Below are 18,237 nucleotides of genomic sequence, written 5' to 3' on the forward strand. Positions count from 1 at the left end.
TCCAGAAATGTTCCAGCATCTCAGCAGTAGTGAGAGACACTGTTGGACGACATTGTTCTCGCTTCAGCTACAACCATCACCATATAGGGACGCGTTATCCCATTCTGAGTTTTATACAACATTTTTATAATGTACTAAATAATATAAATATTGCAGCGAGACCAGGAATTGACTTTCATCCAGGAGAAGGGCAGGACCCGGACAAGCCCAAGAGTGAGTTGTATAACTTCACATTAATTTCAGGTATTTAGAGTTTTTATGATACTGCCGGTTTTTAATATCACAATCGGAGTTGTCCGTTTCATATGTTCAATATTTTAGCATATTACGTCAATAGCATCGGTACTTCTGTAATTACTGCAGAGCCTCGTATGTCTACATGATGTATATTAAAAACGTAAATAATGTACGGGAGAGACTGGAGCTTTCTTCCGGATATCACCCGATGATATCGCTGATTATAGTAACATCATCACGTAATTTTCAAACGGAACGTACGTATCGCCACGGCACAAAACATCCAGTCTCCGTTAATCTTGGAACAGGTCCCATTCTGTGCAATATGTAGTACCTGTCATTGCCACAAGGTTCGTGTTTTTGCCAGATTCTACACGGTAATACTGCTATTTGGCTATATAGCCTTGAGTATTTGGCTATGCAGCCTTGAGTATTTTATATAGCCTTGAGGTGACTTTGGGAATGTTAAACCCAGGTCATTAGTATATCAGAGAAACATAATATTGTACACTGTTCTTGTAACACAGTGTGTGAGAACCATCATATTGCATACTGTTCTTGTAGTACCGTGTCTGAGAGCCATATCATCATATTGCATAATGGTCTTATAGCACCGAGTCTGAGAACCACCATATCGTGTAATATTCTTACAGCACCGCGTCTGAGAACTATCATATTGTACACTATTCTTGTAGCACCGTGTACAGCCAATGTGCCAGTATCGGACGAGGGTTGTGTGGACAGGGTCTGTGCTGATGGATTTCTGACCAGAATGTTGGTGGAGAGAGTGTCTTACAGCTGTTGTAAACAGGTGGACTATTCAGTGGACTGCTATGATGAATTCCCAGGTAGGTTCCGTCTGACAGCACAAGAGCATGCACTTCCACTGGGTGGACTGGTAGCCTCACTTACTGCACATCCATGACAAATATTAAATTGAGCGCAACATCAAACAAGTGTGAGTGAGTATGGTTTTACACTGTTTTGAACAATATCCTAGCAATATCACGGAGGGACACCAGAAATGGACTATACACATTACACCCACGTGTGCACGTTGTGAAACCCGTCGTCTTCGGCGATAAGAGTTAAGAGTTAACCACAAGGCTACCCCGCAACCCAACATCAAATAACACGGACCATCTCTCTCTCTCTCTCTCTCTCTCTCTCTCTCTCTCTCTCTCTCTCTCTCTCTCTCTCTCTCTCTCTCTCTCTCTCTCTCTCTCTCTCTCTCTCTCTCTCTCTCTCTCTCTCTCTCTCTCTCTCTCTCTCTCTCATCATCTAAACACGTTCTCAAGTTCGCGAGTATGTCATTTTCCACGTTTATTCAGAAGTAAGACCCGACATCAAGTCTATGTTTCAACGTCTATTGAAGAGCTGTTCCCGGATTACTTCGAGGGCGATGGCACTGAGAAGAAGGATAACAGTGTAAGAGGTAAGATATTCTACACAGCAAAGAAAGCAGAAATTTAAGGACATCGTCTGCATTTGAGAGTTATTAATGTTTTCTAAGTTCATAAAAAAACATTGTCAGTGTTAACTTCTGACGTTACCAACAATATCACGAGTGACATAATGCAAAAAGGCGAGTTTCTCTATGTTCAACTGTTTCATATAGAATGTATAAATGTCATTTGTTCATTCTGGTCACTGTTTTATATAACATATCCTCTTGCAAGGAGTCCGTGTGATAGTCCTGTAAGGCGTGCTTACTTTTGTTTGTTGTTTGTTAAAGTTTAACGCCTCGCTCAGCAATAAACCAGCTGTATGGAGACGGCCAATAAGTATCTGGGCATTAACCAGACAATGAAGTGAGCATCGGTCTATTTGAGATCAATTGTCAACCAAGTCAGATGTGATCCCGTCAGCTTCCTTCAACCACCAGCATGGGTTGCTGAATACCAGTTCCAGATCTTCATGGATCTCTGGATACTACTTGTGTCGGGTGTAGCCATCATACACACATGTATGTTGATGAAAGCTATTAGAGACACTAAGACACTACTTGACTGATAATCGTGGGTGTTGTCTTAATACCCAGCTCACTCGAGCTAGCGCTATTGGCTCTCTAGTCTGGTCGTAGGTGTCTGTCCATCACATAAGAAATTTAGTGTTTTGGGGTGACGTCTTGAGAAACAGCTGACCAGGAGAGTACAGCTTTGTTATGCTGCTACAGCACGCACAACTTGGGGACGGGCATTCTCCTGCTTCCACGGTATGTAATGCGCCTGCATTACCTGAGGGTAAAACAAAATTGACTGCATATCAAGGTGGCACTCACAATGACGAGCTGAGTTTTCTCTCGAGTTATGATGCCAGCACTTGTACTTACAATCCCAAACATGTTTCAGGGCCACCTGATAGATAAACCATCATTGTGTGCAGCTCACCTTAAAAACCACGTGTGTGAGTATCATGCACCAGACAAACACGCAAGCATCCAAATTGTTCGCCATATACTCACAGGCGGCCCACAGGACTGCAGTTCCTACAAACCCTACCCTGATGGCATGAGGAGGCGCTGGGACTATCAGTTAGGCAAGGGGGAGGCTGTCGTCCCGGACTTCTTCCTCAGCAAAACCAACAACGTGTGGTACGGTGCAGTCGGCGTGACGCTGTGGACGCAGCCTCCAGGTTTGGACTTCTGTGGTGGCGTCTTCCCTGTCTGGATGAGAGGTGAGGCAACCATAATCTGGAAAAGGGTAAAACATAACTACTTTTGATATTTCAACATTTCCAAATAGTACAATTTATTAAGACATATCCCGACAAGATGAAAAGCGTAATACTATGTTATTGTTCAAGAAGTGGCAGATTCATTTTGAAGGACAGATATTGCTGGAATATTGCTGGGAGCGGAGTAAAGCAATACTCATTCACTGATTCAAATGGGAAAAGAGGAATTAGGGATTATCGTTCTCGGGTGAAGCAGTGTGCAGCTTTGTGGCACCAGACAAAATCTACTGACGTCAAGTTTAGAATTGCGAGAGCTACCTGTAGGTTAGGCCATGTCCGCCCTTTTTTCAAACACCTGGTGTCATCACGTATTTTCAGTGACCCATATATGTACGTTACACAGCTATAATTCCCTTTACACTAAACAGTGTTTTTAGGGGGGATAGCCAAGATTGGGTGTTCTTTTGCACGGCCGTTCTATGTGCAATCTCGAAGACATATCGAGTGACTTTCAACATTCATTTACGGGTCTCATTCCAGGTTCTAGTAGGTTAAGAAATGTGAGCGAAATTCAGTGGACACATTCTGGTGTGAAAGGAAAATACTTACATACTGTAAAATTTGGTATCTTGATCGATGTTCCAGGAATCCCCCCTGCAAATGGAGAGAGTGGGAGTGTAGAGATGTGTGTCCAGACACAAGACTCCGACTGCTCCCAGACCTGGAGTGTCATGGCTACCAACTGCATCAGTCATACCATCTACAGACTGGTCAAACCTCCTGTCCAGGACTCGGTCTATTGTACAGGTAAATCTACCTGTGTCACTCAAACCTTGTATAGACTGGTCAAATCCCCTGTCCAAGTCTTAGTGTATTGTCCAGGTAAATATATACCATATACAGACTGGTCACCATATCCCTTTCAGCATCATTCCATGGGTCAGAACACGTTGGAAACCTCCAGACCTCTGCCGAAAGTCTAACTACATTTATAACAGACCACTGCCTCTTATTGAATCTACTGTATGACAGCTGAAACATTGTTTCAGGTCTCCCTCACTACGTGGTCATGGTGTTAGGTCTTGTTTCTGTTTCAGGTCCTGATAAGCCAGGAGTCCTCAGCAGTAAGTGTTCACAAACTGATCTTCATAGGTTTGTTGCTGAAGCTTATATCTCACCTATAACAACACTTTTCAGATAGATCAGTGTGACAAAATGACGTCTCATCCAAGACTCGATTTAATTATGTCACTTCTTTAGTGATCACTAAACCAAGCTCATATCTAATATTTTCTCATCACAATCAGGCACTTAACATCTTTTCGTTGATATTTTACGATAACCCTCCAGGTCTCCAACGCGCAACGTAGAGTGTGGCCAGTAGAAGCAAGCGGCATATAAAGTCCCTTAGATTCTTAAACTAATCATCCGTTTTTATGGTGATTCGACTTTGTGCAACCTCAATTGCAATAACAAGCCAAACATTTATTCCATGGCACTCGCCTTGGTGTTGATGCCACGGTGCCCATGAACAATACATACGTACTTTTCCACATTATCTTATTCTCTACTTTCATAACAAGTAGTTTCAGTTCGTTGTCGAAATGGAGAACTGTGATATATTAGTTTGAGTTCGTCTCTCAACAAGTAACTGATGTGTCGCTTCAGAGTAGAGTGTCGATATGCTTTCAGTAATAGACACAAGTCTATAGTGATATAGTTTGTGTGCGACGTCAAACAATATTCACGCACTCCCTGTATTTTCAGATGTAACTTCGCAGCAACCGACTATCACCATCGACGTGGTACGACTTCAACAGGTCAGCCACGTCATACTCTACTGCAGCTTGGACAACTTCAACGCCTCCTACTTCTACCAGACGTTGTGGTACGTGAACAACAGTCGCCTCCACAAATCCGATACTCTTCCGCCAACGCCTAGCTACAGACACATCACCGCCCTCACCGAGAACATGCTGGAGGAGAACGGGATCACACGCATGGGATTCACTGTATGTTATGATTCTGAATCAGAATGTTCTTACTCACGATCCCTGTTTGACTTTACACAAGGACACCATTCATTTAGCTGTAGGAGCGTTGAAGTGGTTCGTCCATGACAAGTGTGAGTCCTACGTGAATGGGTCAGTTTAGTTCATATTAAGCCGCTTTAAGCAATATTCCAGCAACAGCACGCCAGGGGGACACCGGAAATGGTCCTGACACATTGTACTCACGTGTTGAATCTAAACCGGGTCTTAATCGTGACGAAACAACGCTGTAACCACTAGGCGACCACCCGACGAGTTGGTAAGATAGGTAATGGAGAAGGTAGCTAGGTTTGTTGGCTTTGTTGATTGCATGTTAGGTTATGCGGACGATATAGACAGTGTAAGTCTCTCTATGTTATTTTCCTGAATCCAGGCATCAATCACTGGAAAGATCAAGTGGGTTGGGCCAGTAGTAATTTAATGTACACGGACTTGACCAATCGGATTTGAATTTGCTATTGGTATTGGAGCGGTTAAAGCGTCCGTTCGTCACGCTACAAACTGGATCTATCCTTCGCATAGGCACGGTGTGTGAAGGCCATTCCTGGGGTTCCCTCACTTACTAGTGGTATTAAGGCATCTTTGACACAGTGAACAATATGTGTCTATAGCTTACACCATACTAACGGTTGTCTGTTGTTTCATAGGTGAAATGCGACATCAGGGTGAAGACATCCCAGCAGGGACCAACGATTACGACTGTAAGAAGTGACTGGAAACTTGCAGGGATAGAGGTTAGTTCTTTATTGAGAATTGCAATTTGCATCTGACATTGGCACAAGTATCGTTGCTTCAAGGCTCAACACATACAAGAGAGTCGAGAATGAAACTTGAAAGCACAATGATTGTTTGGTAATTCTGGTAGCTATTTGGATTTACACCGAGTGTTTGGGGCTGGCGAACGTAGAGGATGAAATTTATTGTATGTTAGGTGTACACATACAAATTTCAAAGTAAACAATACATACATCAACTTACAAACATTAAGGTTTACATCCGTTTGGAAATACAATTATTACATATTTCAAGACGGTATTTCCCAAGACTAGTCCATGCTTCAATATAGTGACAGGTGTAAAACATCGCTACCATGTCTACAGATCACGAAAGAAGAAAATGCTAAGTTAATGATGTAGTATACTGAATTCTCAAATTATTAAAGAATGGATATACATGTATGACATTTTAACTGGCTGTTCTTTTCTGTACCTCTTTCCAGAAATGCAAGTTCTCATATATTTTTTATCATTCTCTATTTTTCTGTGTACATTAATTATTCTTTGTGACAAACCCAATCACAATGTGAGATGTAAACGACGCTACATTCCAGGCATTGATAACAAAAGTTATTTGTCGGGTTCAAGATTATTTGTAAACACTCTGTAAGATTTATTTCGTGTACTATCGTTTACATTTCAATGCCAATTTGTGAAAATATGTGTTTTTATGGAGAGTTCCCTGAATATAAGTGCACAGGAGACATTATTGGAAAAAACAATAGGAATTATTGAGAGATTAACGTCAAACAGCTGTCTTTGACAGGCGTCTTGAAGGTTGACACGTGAAACCTATTGATATAACTTCGAATTTGTGTTATGGAATTTCTGGAACCTTCTGCTGGAGACATAGATAATGCCTTCATTGTTCTTAATGTGTTTCAATCCCCCTTTATCAGCACTCACCTGATCTGGGTATTTATTTCCTCGACCAGTCGGCAGCACGGAACGTATCCCTATCGGAGGCAGAGACAAGGGTCCTTCATCTTGACGTCACAGCTCCTGTACATTGTGGGGATTCAAGTCACTGTGGACTGCACGTCCTGGTGGAGACTAATGAAACACCTACTTGTGGACCCCCGGCCTTTGTGGAAGGGGGATGCCACGTATGGTTGACTGCAAAAGGTGGCGGGGATCTCAGAATCTGGGGTGGTCAGCTACACGGAGTTGGTATAACACACGGACTCACCAGGATCACACTGAGAACCGCTGCCAATCATCACATGCCATTCTGGAGATCCGTCTCTGTAGGAGAAATAATCGTATGTATATCTTCAATAAGAGCAGCATATATACTCCTCAAGAAAGGAGGGAACTTCGTCGTCATTGCACACTGACATGGACTGGAAATTATCAGGAATTATAGTCAACGACACCTGAGACACAATCCCGAAATATCAGGATGGTTGATTTACAAAGACTGGTGCATGTGGTCTAAAAGAAAGTGGAAATAAGACACTCACCCTATATGGAATAATACTAAGCTAAATGAAAAGGTGAAATGTTCTCAGGTTTCGGCGTGTCACTTTTTGTGCACGTAACAATTTTATTGCCATTTAAAAAAGATAATTTTGACTTGGCTGCGCCCCGATCATCCATTTGTCTACTGTAAGAATGAGTGTTTGTAAGAACGAGTGTGACTGAAACTCATTAATACGTGCTAAAGTGCCCAAACTGTATTTCTAAGAGAAAAAAAATGTGTTCCTCCTCGTTACTTTTCTATCAAAAATGTTTCAAAATGTCCTGCCGCCCTTGTCACTTCTGAAAGAAGATCCCCTTTAATTTAATAAACATTTAATTATTTGTATGCAGTTTAACACTGATGACATGAACTGCTTAGTGGTTTTCAAGAAATATCGGCTTTACTGGCCATAAGCATCGTTATTTATTTCATATTTGAACACATAGAACTTCTTCGTTAATGAATCCTCGCTGTAGTTCGTATTTCTGTGGCAGTTGGTGAGGACAATATAATTACGCCAATTGCAGGTAACGGTGTAAGGGTTCCTAGTGATATCCTATACCCTCTGTTGTAGGTGATGGTGACAAAGAATCAGACAATCACTGACAGAAAGGTGTGCATGGTCACTGCACACCCACACATTGTCACATTCAACGGAAGGTAAATAGTACTAGTGGTATATAAAGCAAAATGAATTAGTCGTATAACACATCGGTTGGCTTAACAAGTTTGTTATTTTCAACAGTGACGACACGCCAAATAAAAAGTCCAGGTTTTTTGGAGTAGAAATGACCATATTATATGTGTCAATTGTTCGTTTGTTATTGTGTAATTAAAAAGGGACTCTTTATTGTCATTATCTTGCATCAGGTGTAGCAGTGCGTTGCATCTTGATCTTGATACCGCATCCTGACTGATAGACATGATCTCAACAGACTTTTATATGTTCACGTCAAATCGACACCAAACGTATAACTCAAAGCCTTAAACACCAAGTGTTAAGTCAAGCTGGTGGCGCCTATTGACACTATATATCAAACTACAGAGACAGATATATTGCACACGATATATACACACTACGAGTATTGCAAACGTGTGTTGTGGTTCGTGTTGGGTATGATACTGGAATAATATCCTTGGTATTTGCAGACACGTCGAGCTTCAATCTACAGGCGTGTTCACATTGTACTGCAACTGGAAAGTCAACACCGAGGTTAGATACTGGAGGAAGTTATGTCATTTGTATCAGATCTTCAAATATAAAGTTTGCTTTTTGCTCGCCGTCAAATGAACAAATTAATGAATTTAAGTATAACGACCCTATGTAATCTACTCTGACAATTAAATCCAATAACTTCGACAGCAGGCAAGTTAACGACAGCGACTATTGTCCATGAGTTTTCGTATGACGTTGTTACAAGAAATTCTGTAAATTCGATAGGTACAAGCGCAGTTCTGGAAGTGCAGAGACAATGACGCGATCTACTGCACATGCGCACTTGCCGTCCGTGTTGGAAAGACCGTGTTCCGTCTTGATGGCTGCAGGGAAGGCCCTTGGGAGATCAGACATGTGTCATGTGACACCCACAGGGAGTTACTCATTGTGAAGAGGAAGGGTAGCATGTATACAGTATGTTGTCCAATATTTACAACTACATGGATACAAGAGAATTGCATTTGCATTAGATTGAAACCTCGCATTCTCAAACAGTGATGGTGAAGCAGCCAACAGACTGCAGCAGGCCTCGTCAGGCCTAAGGTTTGAGATTGATTCTCTACTGGGGTATATTGCATGAAGTCCGATTTAGCTATACTGTGTATTCGTATCTTCTTATAAGTTATTATTCTGAAGTATACTGGACAAAAAAAGTTAGGGATATTGGTATTTTCATGACTGATATTTTATCAGTATGTCAATGAATAAATACATCATTATTCAAACATCATTATTCATTCATTATTCATATTACAAACATCCCTAACTAAATTTGTTCAGTATTTTTCCGCTGCTTTATTTGCTGACCGCCCATAGCAAAGCGATACCTTTTCCCGTCAAACTCCGCAGATCCAATAACGAGTATAATATTTCGAGACAATTTCGACAACTCTTGTTTCATATTCAGTCATTTCTCACTTTTTTCAGTTTTGAATGTTGTCCTAATACAAGAGTTCATATGGAAAGTTTATTATCATGATTGTTTTAATGCTATTGAATCAGGTTAACGTAAAGTAACGTAAAGTTTATTATCATGATTGTTTTAATGCTATTGAATCAGGTTAACGTAAAGTATGAAATGGTTGTCGCTGTCATACTTGCACCTCTTAAAAATACGAACTCATAAGAAACCAGCTTCACACTGTGGCACATCCGACTTAGAATTGTTCTCTAGCAACCCACACTTTTCATAAGAGGGGATCAATGCTCATGTCAATCACTGGATTGTCTGGTCCAGCCTCAATTTTGGCACAGTCGCCATATAGTTGGAATATTGCTGCGGACGGCGTTAACAAAAAAAACCGACAAGCACTGTGGTAATTTACACAGGTGACAGCGCTTACTGTTCAAACTCCATCAAGCTAGGGAATACAAAATTTGTTCCACTTGGCGAAACCTTTGCTAATATTTACTTATATATTTAAATGACAGATCCGTCTACCAACTGGCACCTACCTGCACGTGAGCGTGGTCCGTCATCTTCTGTCGGTGTGGATATTCCCGGTAGCAAGTGACATCCTCAACAACGGGGGATTGTGCGGAGTGCTGTCCGGCAACTGTACGGATGACCTTCAGCTGAGAGACGGTAGCTATGACCCTTCACCAGAGGCGAGAGTAGGCTGTAAAGAAAGTACCAAACGGACCAGTTTTCCGGCGTTCACAGATTCATGGAGGTGTGATTTTTCACTCGGTATTTGGGATAGTAGAATAAATAGGTTCTAACTTTCTTTTTCCTGAAAGAAAATTTACCTTAAACATCACCTGAACACACAACGTCGTACGAGAATCAAATGGTCAGTTCAGCAATACATAAATATCAGAATAACTGGCTCAGTGTATATGTTTCTTGTTTTCTTGACATGGACTGCATACAAAAGAATCAAAATAGTTAATAGTAGATAGGCTCCACAAATCACTTTTTCCATCTCAGATCAGATGGAGTTTCATGTAAAGGCATTATAACGCGTGGCCTTAGATATGATGTAAACACAACTGAACTACAGAAAATATATTCTTTATTTGTAGGGTTTCGAAAACTAACAATCTGTTCTTGGACAACAACCTTCGGCATCTACAACCATGGGGAAACATGAGTCACCCACTGTGTCATTGCACAAGCACCGGAACCTCTCGCTTCCCAACATGCCTTGGCATCCCCACATCCAGCTTCTGTGGAAACGGTCGCCTCTGGGCAGAACAGTTTACCCCTGTGACGGAACCTGGACAGTGTTCGGCGTTTGAAAGAAAACAGGACAGCACTGTAACACTGATCAGCGAAGGGCAACAGATAGCCGACGGTCAAGCACAGATTCAGGCAAGAATATGAGCTAGGAAAACGTGCGAGTATGTCCTACTACAAAGAGGAACGATATATTTTTAAAGTGCTATACAAAATGGTGTTATGAAATGGTATGCAGGTTGGGGACATGAATAAACAGAGCGTCCTCATTGCGATACACTCTGTTATTTACACTTTACTATTTGTTACTCGTCTCAAAAATGTTCCCAATACAAACTTTTAAATTGAAATACTGATCATGACATGCGTGAATCTATTCGGGACTATATATGCCATCTGATGTCATTTCAGACATTACCACTGAATAAAAGTGAAGCCATTGAGTTGTGCCAGACTGTCTTCAAAAGATCGCTGAAGGGTGTGTGTAGCGGTTTACCTGGCTCGGGTATTGAAACTAGCATGGGCAACTGCATATTGGATCTGCAGGTGAGATTAGTTTCGTTGGTTGGTTTGTTGTTTCATGTAGCACTCAGTAATATTCCAGCAGTATGGCGGCTGTCTGTAAATGATGTTATATGGACCAGACAAATCAGTGATCAGCATATAGGGTAACTGGTATGCGATGACATGTGTCAACCAAGGCGGCGAGTCTGACTCTCAGGGCAAGCATGCCATAGCCACTGGGAAGACAAAATCTTACCCGGATCTTCACGAGTAATGGAAGAATCACAAGTAACATAACTCGTGGCCATACAGATAACCGTCCAGAGTAGTCAGAACGACCCTAATACTGATGTATGATTTCGCACCACAAATCTTGAACACTGGCCAAACATAATCTGTATTCACTATATTACTTTGATCCAGTACAGTACTGGTGTCTTGGGTCTTTAAGAACATTGCATCGTTCTTACACTCTTGCAGATCGATAAATCGGTCATCCAAAATATTATCAGTTACATCTCTATAGGAATCAATAAATCTATTACAAATCAATGTAATTTGTTGGCAACAGTATGTTATATCTTGTATGTAGTTGTAAGAATACAGAAATTGAATAACGGTACGGTAGCTCTGTCTAATCGGTGAGTACTCAACCACCAGTGTCCCAAGCAACATGGTGATATGGGCTTCATGTCTTCACAGCACACGAACACAACTGATATTGCCGTACTTTCCGTGGAGGCAGCGAAGATCACATGTATATACGCCTTCGTCATGAACTCTGTGGATGGGGAACGTCTTGGCGAGGAGAGGAAACTATATGATGACATCATGGCTGTATCGTGTCCTTTTGACTGCAGCGGGCGAGGTGTATGCAGGAATGGTATGTGCTTCACGATAGCATCTTTCTGGCACTACATCTACAAACGTGGTTACAATATGTCTGGTTTACATGAACTCTATGTTACAGACAGTGACAGTATTGTACATTAGGTTAATTATGTACACACAACATTCACAGGGTTCTCAACGTTGTACTCTCAAAAAAGTGACTTTGAGCTTTAGGTCGCAGTCAGCAATATTCCATTCCAGCCGGTCTGTAAATAACTGAGTCTTGATAAGCCAAACCAGTGATCAACGGCATGAGCATCGACCTGTGCAATAGGGAATCGATGGCATGTGTCAACCAAGTTAGCGAGGCCGACCAGCCGATTCCGTTACTCTCCTCTTACGACAAGCATGGGTTACTGAAAATCAGTTCGAACCCAGATCTACTCGGGTCTACAAGAAATGAGGTCTTTGAACGATACTTACAAGTGATAGGAGAATATACAGAAGTTGACATCCATAAATGCTGATCTCTTAGAACAATGCACGTGCAGTTTCACAATCAAACATTGCCGGGCTCCGAGAAAATGAAGCTTGGTTGTCCTCCTTGAATAAGTTGTACATAGACATGGGCACTTCAGATAAGCGTGGGTCAGGTCTTTGCATGTTGCAGAGCAATAGAATCTAGAAGGGAACATTCCTGGATACGTAATAATTTGTGTAACAGACCTTTATGTAACATTACTATTTCTATGTTTCTCATGATGACTGTATCGTAAATATTCAACACACCCACATACCTTTCTACACCGATGATAGTTGTAAAACAGGAGGAACCAGCTTTATGACTTGGACCGTCCCTTACAAAAGGTTGTAATGTTGTTAGTTTATAATTTGGTTCACTGGCAAGGAAAGTTTACGAGAAGGGTACATCTTTTTTTCCTTTCCATAGGTTCATGTGCTTGTAACGGCGACTATGGCAGCAACGACTGCTCCGTACGGAAGACATCCCCTCCAACGACATTTGGCCTTGGAAACGGTGGTCTCTGTGATGTCAGAAAGATCACGTGTGATGAGGTGTCGGTATTGGCGGAGAACGTCATCGATTCAGATGACATGATGTGCCGGATACAACAGTTCACAGTCAGTGGTACACCGAGACTTGTACTTGTTTGCATGTTCATTTACACCGCTCTCAGAAATAGCACATCTTTATCATTTCTGCCACTCTGGAATCCGACAATCAAGTGATTGATGTTATGTCTTGCTTGTTTGGTCTTCAATGCCGCACCCAGCTTTATTCCAACAATAATTCATAATCGGATCTGGATCAGACAATCCGACAATTGTCACAATGCGTATTAAACAGCTTAACTGGGATGTGATGGCATGTTAATCCTGACTAACCAACACCTGGAGCTTAAATATAACGGGATATTTACGTATGAGCAGAAGTTTGTATTCATGAATGCACATAGAAACATAACAGAAAGAAAAGCGAATTAGTTCCCTATTTCGGGTGTTTAGGAAGTCTGGTATAATCTCTGTATGTACATGTCAAAAGAAAATGTCTCTGTAACCAGGTTGACAGGCAGGGGGCGGAGGTCAGGGTGATTACTGACCTTGTGAAAGGTCGAGTTGCTAGTGTCAGTGAAGTGGTGTGCCATCTGTCAACCCGGAGTCGAACTCCGCCCACGTCATCTACGTCAGACATTGTGACCGGGTACCGTGTTGCTATATCTAACGACGGCGTCACGTACAGCGGGGACAACATGTTGATCATTTACAATTCAGAATGTCAAGCATGCAACATTTACTCCGACAGCGTCAGATGCAATTTTACAGTAAGTTTTGTTTTGCTTGTGTGTCGCTAAACGTCTCAGTTAGCAAAAGTCCAGTTATATGGCGGCGTCTATATATTATTCAGATCTTGACCAGACAGTCTAGTGATCAAGATCATGAGCCTCGATCTACTTTATAGGGCTTTCGATCTACCTTGTAGGGTTTCTTGCTTTTTCAGAGACTGTCTTGTGTAGCTAACGGCGTTTGTGTAGCACAAGGTCAGCTGCGTCCAGGTGACAGCTGCCACATTTGTGATGTCACACATCCGGGATCCTGGACACGACTCACTAGTAAGTTGTTCTGTACGTTACCACCGTATTGTATAATTTGTCCACAATACCACAATAATGTAGATGGGATCTATACCGTATACAAAGCAACTGTGTTTAATGTATTAATAAGAACATAATATTTAGTTTCTCGTCCGATCATAGTTTCAACACAGCGAATATACAAAACAGGAGACAGAGCCACACGTAAGTGAAGAGTGTTCTTGCAATACTTCAACGAGATATCTGCCCATCAATCGCGTTTATGCAGACGAGGCAGCGGATGCGCATTTAAGACACGAGACGACCATAAAAAAACTTGGTAACGTTGTCAAGATTGATTGACCTGATCAAAACTCGTAGGTGTTCTTATCCCATTTCATCTCATTTTCTCTTGATGAGAGGTCTGAAGGAACAGCCTGCCAAGGCTGTACAATAAGTGTATGCTACATCAGCTAGTCCGTTACAACACGTGCGACACGTTGGCAGACATTGCACTGCTTGCACGTTGTGTTAACATAGGGTAGACAATCACTTGAACGATGGCGTCACGGTAGTGTATACCTTTTATGCTGTCATTAACATTGTACTGATATGAAGTGCACACCTGAGTGCGATTATTATAGCAAATCCAAATGACGTAGGGATGGCTGTACATCGTACACAAGTCCTGAATTGGTTACTTCCTTGTTTAATATAGCATAGATTATCCCCAGAGACTAACTCCTTTCTGTGTTGAGAGATAAATGTCTGTGAAAATTATATGAAAATAAGTAACACAAGGAGCTCCCGAATAACCTGAAACACCCGCCTTTCTCAAGAATTGCTTAGACATGGCAGTACATTGTACTTCTGGCATGCGACGGTGGTCTATAAACAAACCAAATAGTCATGTGATTGGAAGAAATACAGAGATTCCGCTTGTTATGAGCAAAGAAAAAAAACACCAGATAGTTAAACTTCCCTGACAAATATTATGCAATGTAGAAAGTCGAGACCGATATACACTACTCCAGAACAGGCAGCCTCAGCTGCTGTATTAAGGCTATTTGTACTGTTTGGGTACTTCACTGCTGGTTGTTACTGGATACGCTGATAAAGGCAGGCATTGTCGAAAATCACATACGACTTGATACGTTGTGTCATCTCTGATACGTCCGAATTACGCGGTACCTCCTAGACAAATCTAAACAGGATCAACATGCGACGCACTGAAGTTATAAACTCAGCAAAAATAAAAAGTTGACACTTGTTTCCAAGTCACTAAGTTGAACATTTTGGAAAATGGGTTTGAAATAACGATTGTATTCAATTTGCTTGTCTTTAAAGATCTGATGCTATAGCATACCGATCATGTTTGACATGGAATCGGTTCCTTCGGAAATGCGACTACAATGTCCATGATCAAAACCTGTGAGTCACAACTTAACAAAATCATGTCAGTATCGGGTGTGTCCTCCTTGGGCCTTCACAACTGATACAACGTCTCCTCATGGATTGTATGATGCGTCTGAACACAGTTTGGGGAATGCGTTGCCATATTTGTACCAACATGGCACCAAGGTCCTGCAAGTTCTGTGGAGGGTTCGTTTCTTGACGCATTACACATTACACACATTACACACATACTTTATGGGGGTTGAGGTCGGGAGATCTTGAGGGCCACTCCATGATATTGATGCCAGCGTTCCTCGGGAAATTCGTTCTTAAAATGGCCTTATGAGGTCTGGCGTTATCCTGTTGGAAAGTCAGACCTGGGCCATGAGCTGCCATGAATGGCAAAAGCTCTGGAACGAGCACCTGATCTCTGTATGCTGCCGCATTAAGGTTTCCCTGGTTGACAATGAGTCGGGATCGAGCATGACCGTCGATAACACCCCAAACCATAACGCTACCACCCCCCAAATCGATCCACTTCCTATACACAAGACTGGGCATTGCGTTCTCCTCGTCTTCTCCGAACTCTAACCCTTCCATCCGCAAAGGTTAATGTGAACCTTGATTCATCACTAAACACAACCCTATTCCAATCTGGCTGGGTCCATCTCAGGTGTCCTCGTGCCCAGAGAAGACGTTGGCGTCGATGGAAACGAGTTAGAACTGGTCCACGATATGTCGCCTTGCATGAAGACGAGCAGAGTGCAGGCGATTTCGAATGGTTTGGGCAGTCACTCGACCTTCAAACAATACATTCCCAGTGGATGTGGCAGTGACAAACCGATTACTCTAATGACGTCAGACAATCTGTCGGTCTTCTGCGTGTGACGTCACACGTGGTCGACCAGGATGGGGGCGGCCAGCTGTGGTGCTGGTTTGATGGACACGTGTCTGGAGATAATGGATGGTCTGTAGACTGCATCCCATAACCATTGCAACATCAGTGACGGACGTTCCCGTATTCAGCATGCCAATGGCACGTTCACGCTGAATGTTTGACAGTCGTGGCACTGCAAATTAACGAATAACTAACCGTAAAACCGTGTTTTTCTCAGATGACACTCTACTCTGCTACCGTGAGATCACTTGCACGTGTATCAATAGGTCACTTGAAATGTGGCACGTGGAGACGTGATTTTAGCGTGCAGTGCTCTCCCCCTTGCTACTTAGGCCCGACCAGTAGAATGAATGTGTGACGTAATGCCCTTGACAATGCATTTAACCATAATCACAACAAGAACTCTTTCAAGAAAAGTTTCAAAACACTATCTGAAAAATAATGAGTGAAGTGTTTTTTTTATTTTTGCTGAGTTTAAAACAACATCACTGATTGATGCTATCTGGTTGGGTTTGGCAAGATAAGACAGGTTTACGTTATTAGTATGTGTTTTCACAACCCTATGAAATCATACGGTGATTTTAAATGCAGTACTTTTTTATCTTTCAAAACCGATTGTGGTTCAATCCAAGGGACAGAAATGTTTCTTGGCGTTAGTTAGTAGACCTGGCATGTTCATCACACTCCAAGGTAAACCGCAACATTGTTTCCAAACTTCCTACAACTAATAACATGCAAAAACTGACTGCTATAATTATTGCTGTACAAATGTGACATGTATATCAATTCGGTTTGGTGTTCTGCAGGGAATAACAAGAGGTGGCAGCATGGGTATGTGTGTAGGTCGTTGGACCTGCTTATGCTGGATATGCTAGGAAAGTACGTGCTCACAGGAACGTGTGGTTCAAGTGAGTGAGTTGGGGTTTTCGCCGCATTCAGCAATATTCCGGCTATATGGCGGCGGTCTGTAAACAATCGAGTCTGGACCAGACAATACAGTGATCAACAGCATGAACGTCGATCTGCGCAACTGGTAACCGATGACATGTGTCAACCAAGCCAGCGAGCCTCTCCACTAGATCCCATTACGACGTGTAACTGAAGATCAATTCTTCACGGGTTGTGGTACAAGTCAATGTAGGGAATTGCATTGGAAATCATTCTCGTCACTGATGTGTCAAATTGTGATATTCTCCCACAAAACTTTAAAACCCTTTACTGAGGTCCCAAATGTAGTGTCACTAGACCAAAGTAACTCACTCACTCAGAACTCGATCTCTCTAAGTTAGCTGTTGAAACACTTCAGATGGAACGTGCGGTGGATCCAGCGAGGACAAATTGGCTGAATGGATCACTGCCGGATCTGTCACCATGATGACTGTAGTTTTTGCTGCGACGGGCATTGTGCTGTGTTTCAAATTAGGGAAGAAACGGTAAATTTGTGACAGTTTTTCTGACGTTTGCACTTCTAGAAAGTAGAAATGATAAGCGAGTGGTTATCAAACTGATCTTTGCTGGCCATTTGTCTCAAATATGTCACGTGTCTTGTAAATTCCTTGAAGTTCGATGGATGAATGGGCAGTAAAAGATTCATTGACCAAAGTCACAATAAATACACGATGTGGTCAATCATCAATGGCCCAATCGCGTACCATAGAGGTGTTGTTGTAGTAAGGTTTGTGATCATGGTGTAATTGTTGGTGACGACTTTGCCATGTCTGGACTGTGAATTTCAAATATACTGTCCAGTGACTTTCCGACAACATCAGAATGGGATCTGCTGTTCAGTACTGACATTTTCTGATATGCCGTCACTTTGGTAGTTAGCTTTTCCTGGTTGTGATTTACATGGTATGACGACTCTATACCAGAGGAGGGCGTTCGGATAGCCATCATCACCGGGAACTCACAGTAGAGGTTAG

At 42.1% G+C, this 18,237-nt stretch overlaps 1 protein-coding gene across 1 annotated transcript; it reads left to right on the top strand.

Moving 5' to 3' along the window:
* The first annotated feature begins 1,009 nt into the window (after positions 1 to 1,009).
* Positions 1,010 to 17,752, top strand: LOC137277544 (uncharacterized). Its single transcript, XM_067809330.1, has 17 exons — positions 1,010 to 1,085; positions 1,613 to 1,672; positions 2,704 to 2,913; positions 3,559 to 3,720; positions 4,011 to 4,037; positions 4,681 to 4,925; positions 5,612 to 5,698; positions 6,640 to 6,846; positions 7,777 to 7,862; positions 8,352 to 8,415; positions 9,850 to 10,032; positions 11,009 to 11,143; positions 11,804 to 11,984; positions 12,882 to 13,072; positions 13,513 to 13,773; positions 17,122 to 17,146; positions 17,622 to 17,752. The coding sequence occupies exons 1-17, from the start codon at positions 1,010 to 1,012 to the stop codon at positions 17,750 to 17,752; spliced, it is 2,331 nt and encodes a 776-aa protein (XP_067665431.1).
* The last annotated feature ends 485 nt before the right edge of the window (positions 17,753 to 18,237 follow it).

Source organism: Haliotis asinina, chromosome 1 (genome assembly GCF_037392515.1).
Source record: "Haliotis asinina isolate JCU_RB_2024 chromosome 1, JCU_Hal_asi_v2, whole genome shotgun sequence".
Classification (NCBI taxonomy): Eukaryota; Metazoa; Mollusca; class Gastropoda; order Lepetellida; family Haliotidae; genus Haliotis; species Haliotis asinina.

Excerpts from the sequence above, each read along its gene's own strand:
- LOC137277544 (XM_067809330.1), top strand. The coding sequence starts at position 1,010 with ATGTTGGTGGAGAGAGTGTCTTACAGCTGTTGTAAACAGGTGGACTAT. Across the intron at positions 1,086-1,612 it reads CTGCTATGATGAATTCCCAG|AGCTGTTCCCGGATTACTTC; the intron begins GTAGGTTCCGTC and ends CGTCTATTGAAG. Across the intron at positions 6,847-7,776 it reads TTGTGGAAGGGGGATGCCAC|GTGATGGTGACAAAGAATCA; the intron begins GTATGGTTGACT and ends CCTCTGTTGTAG.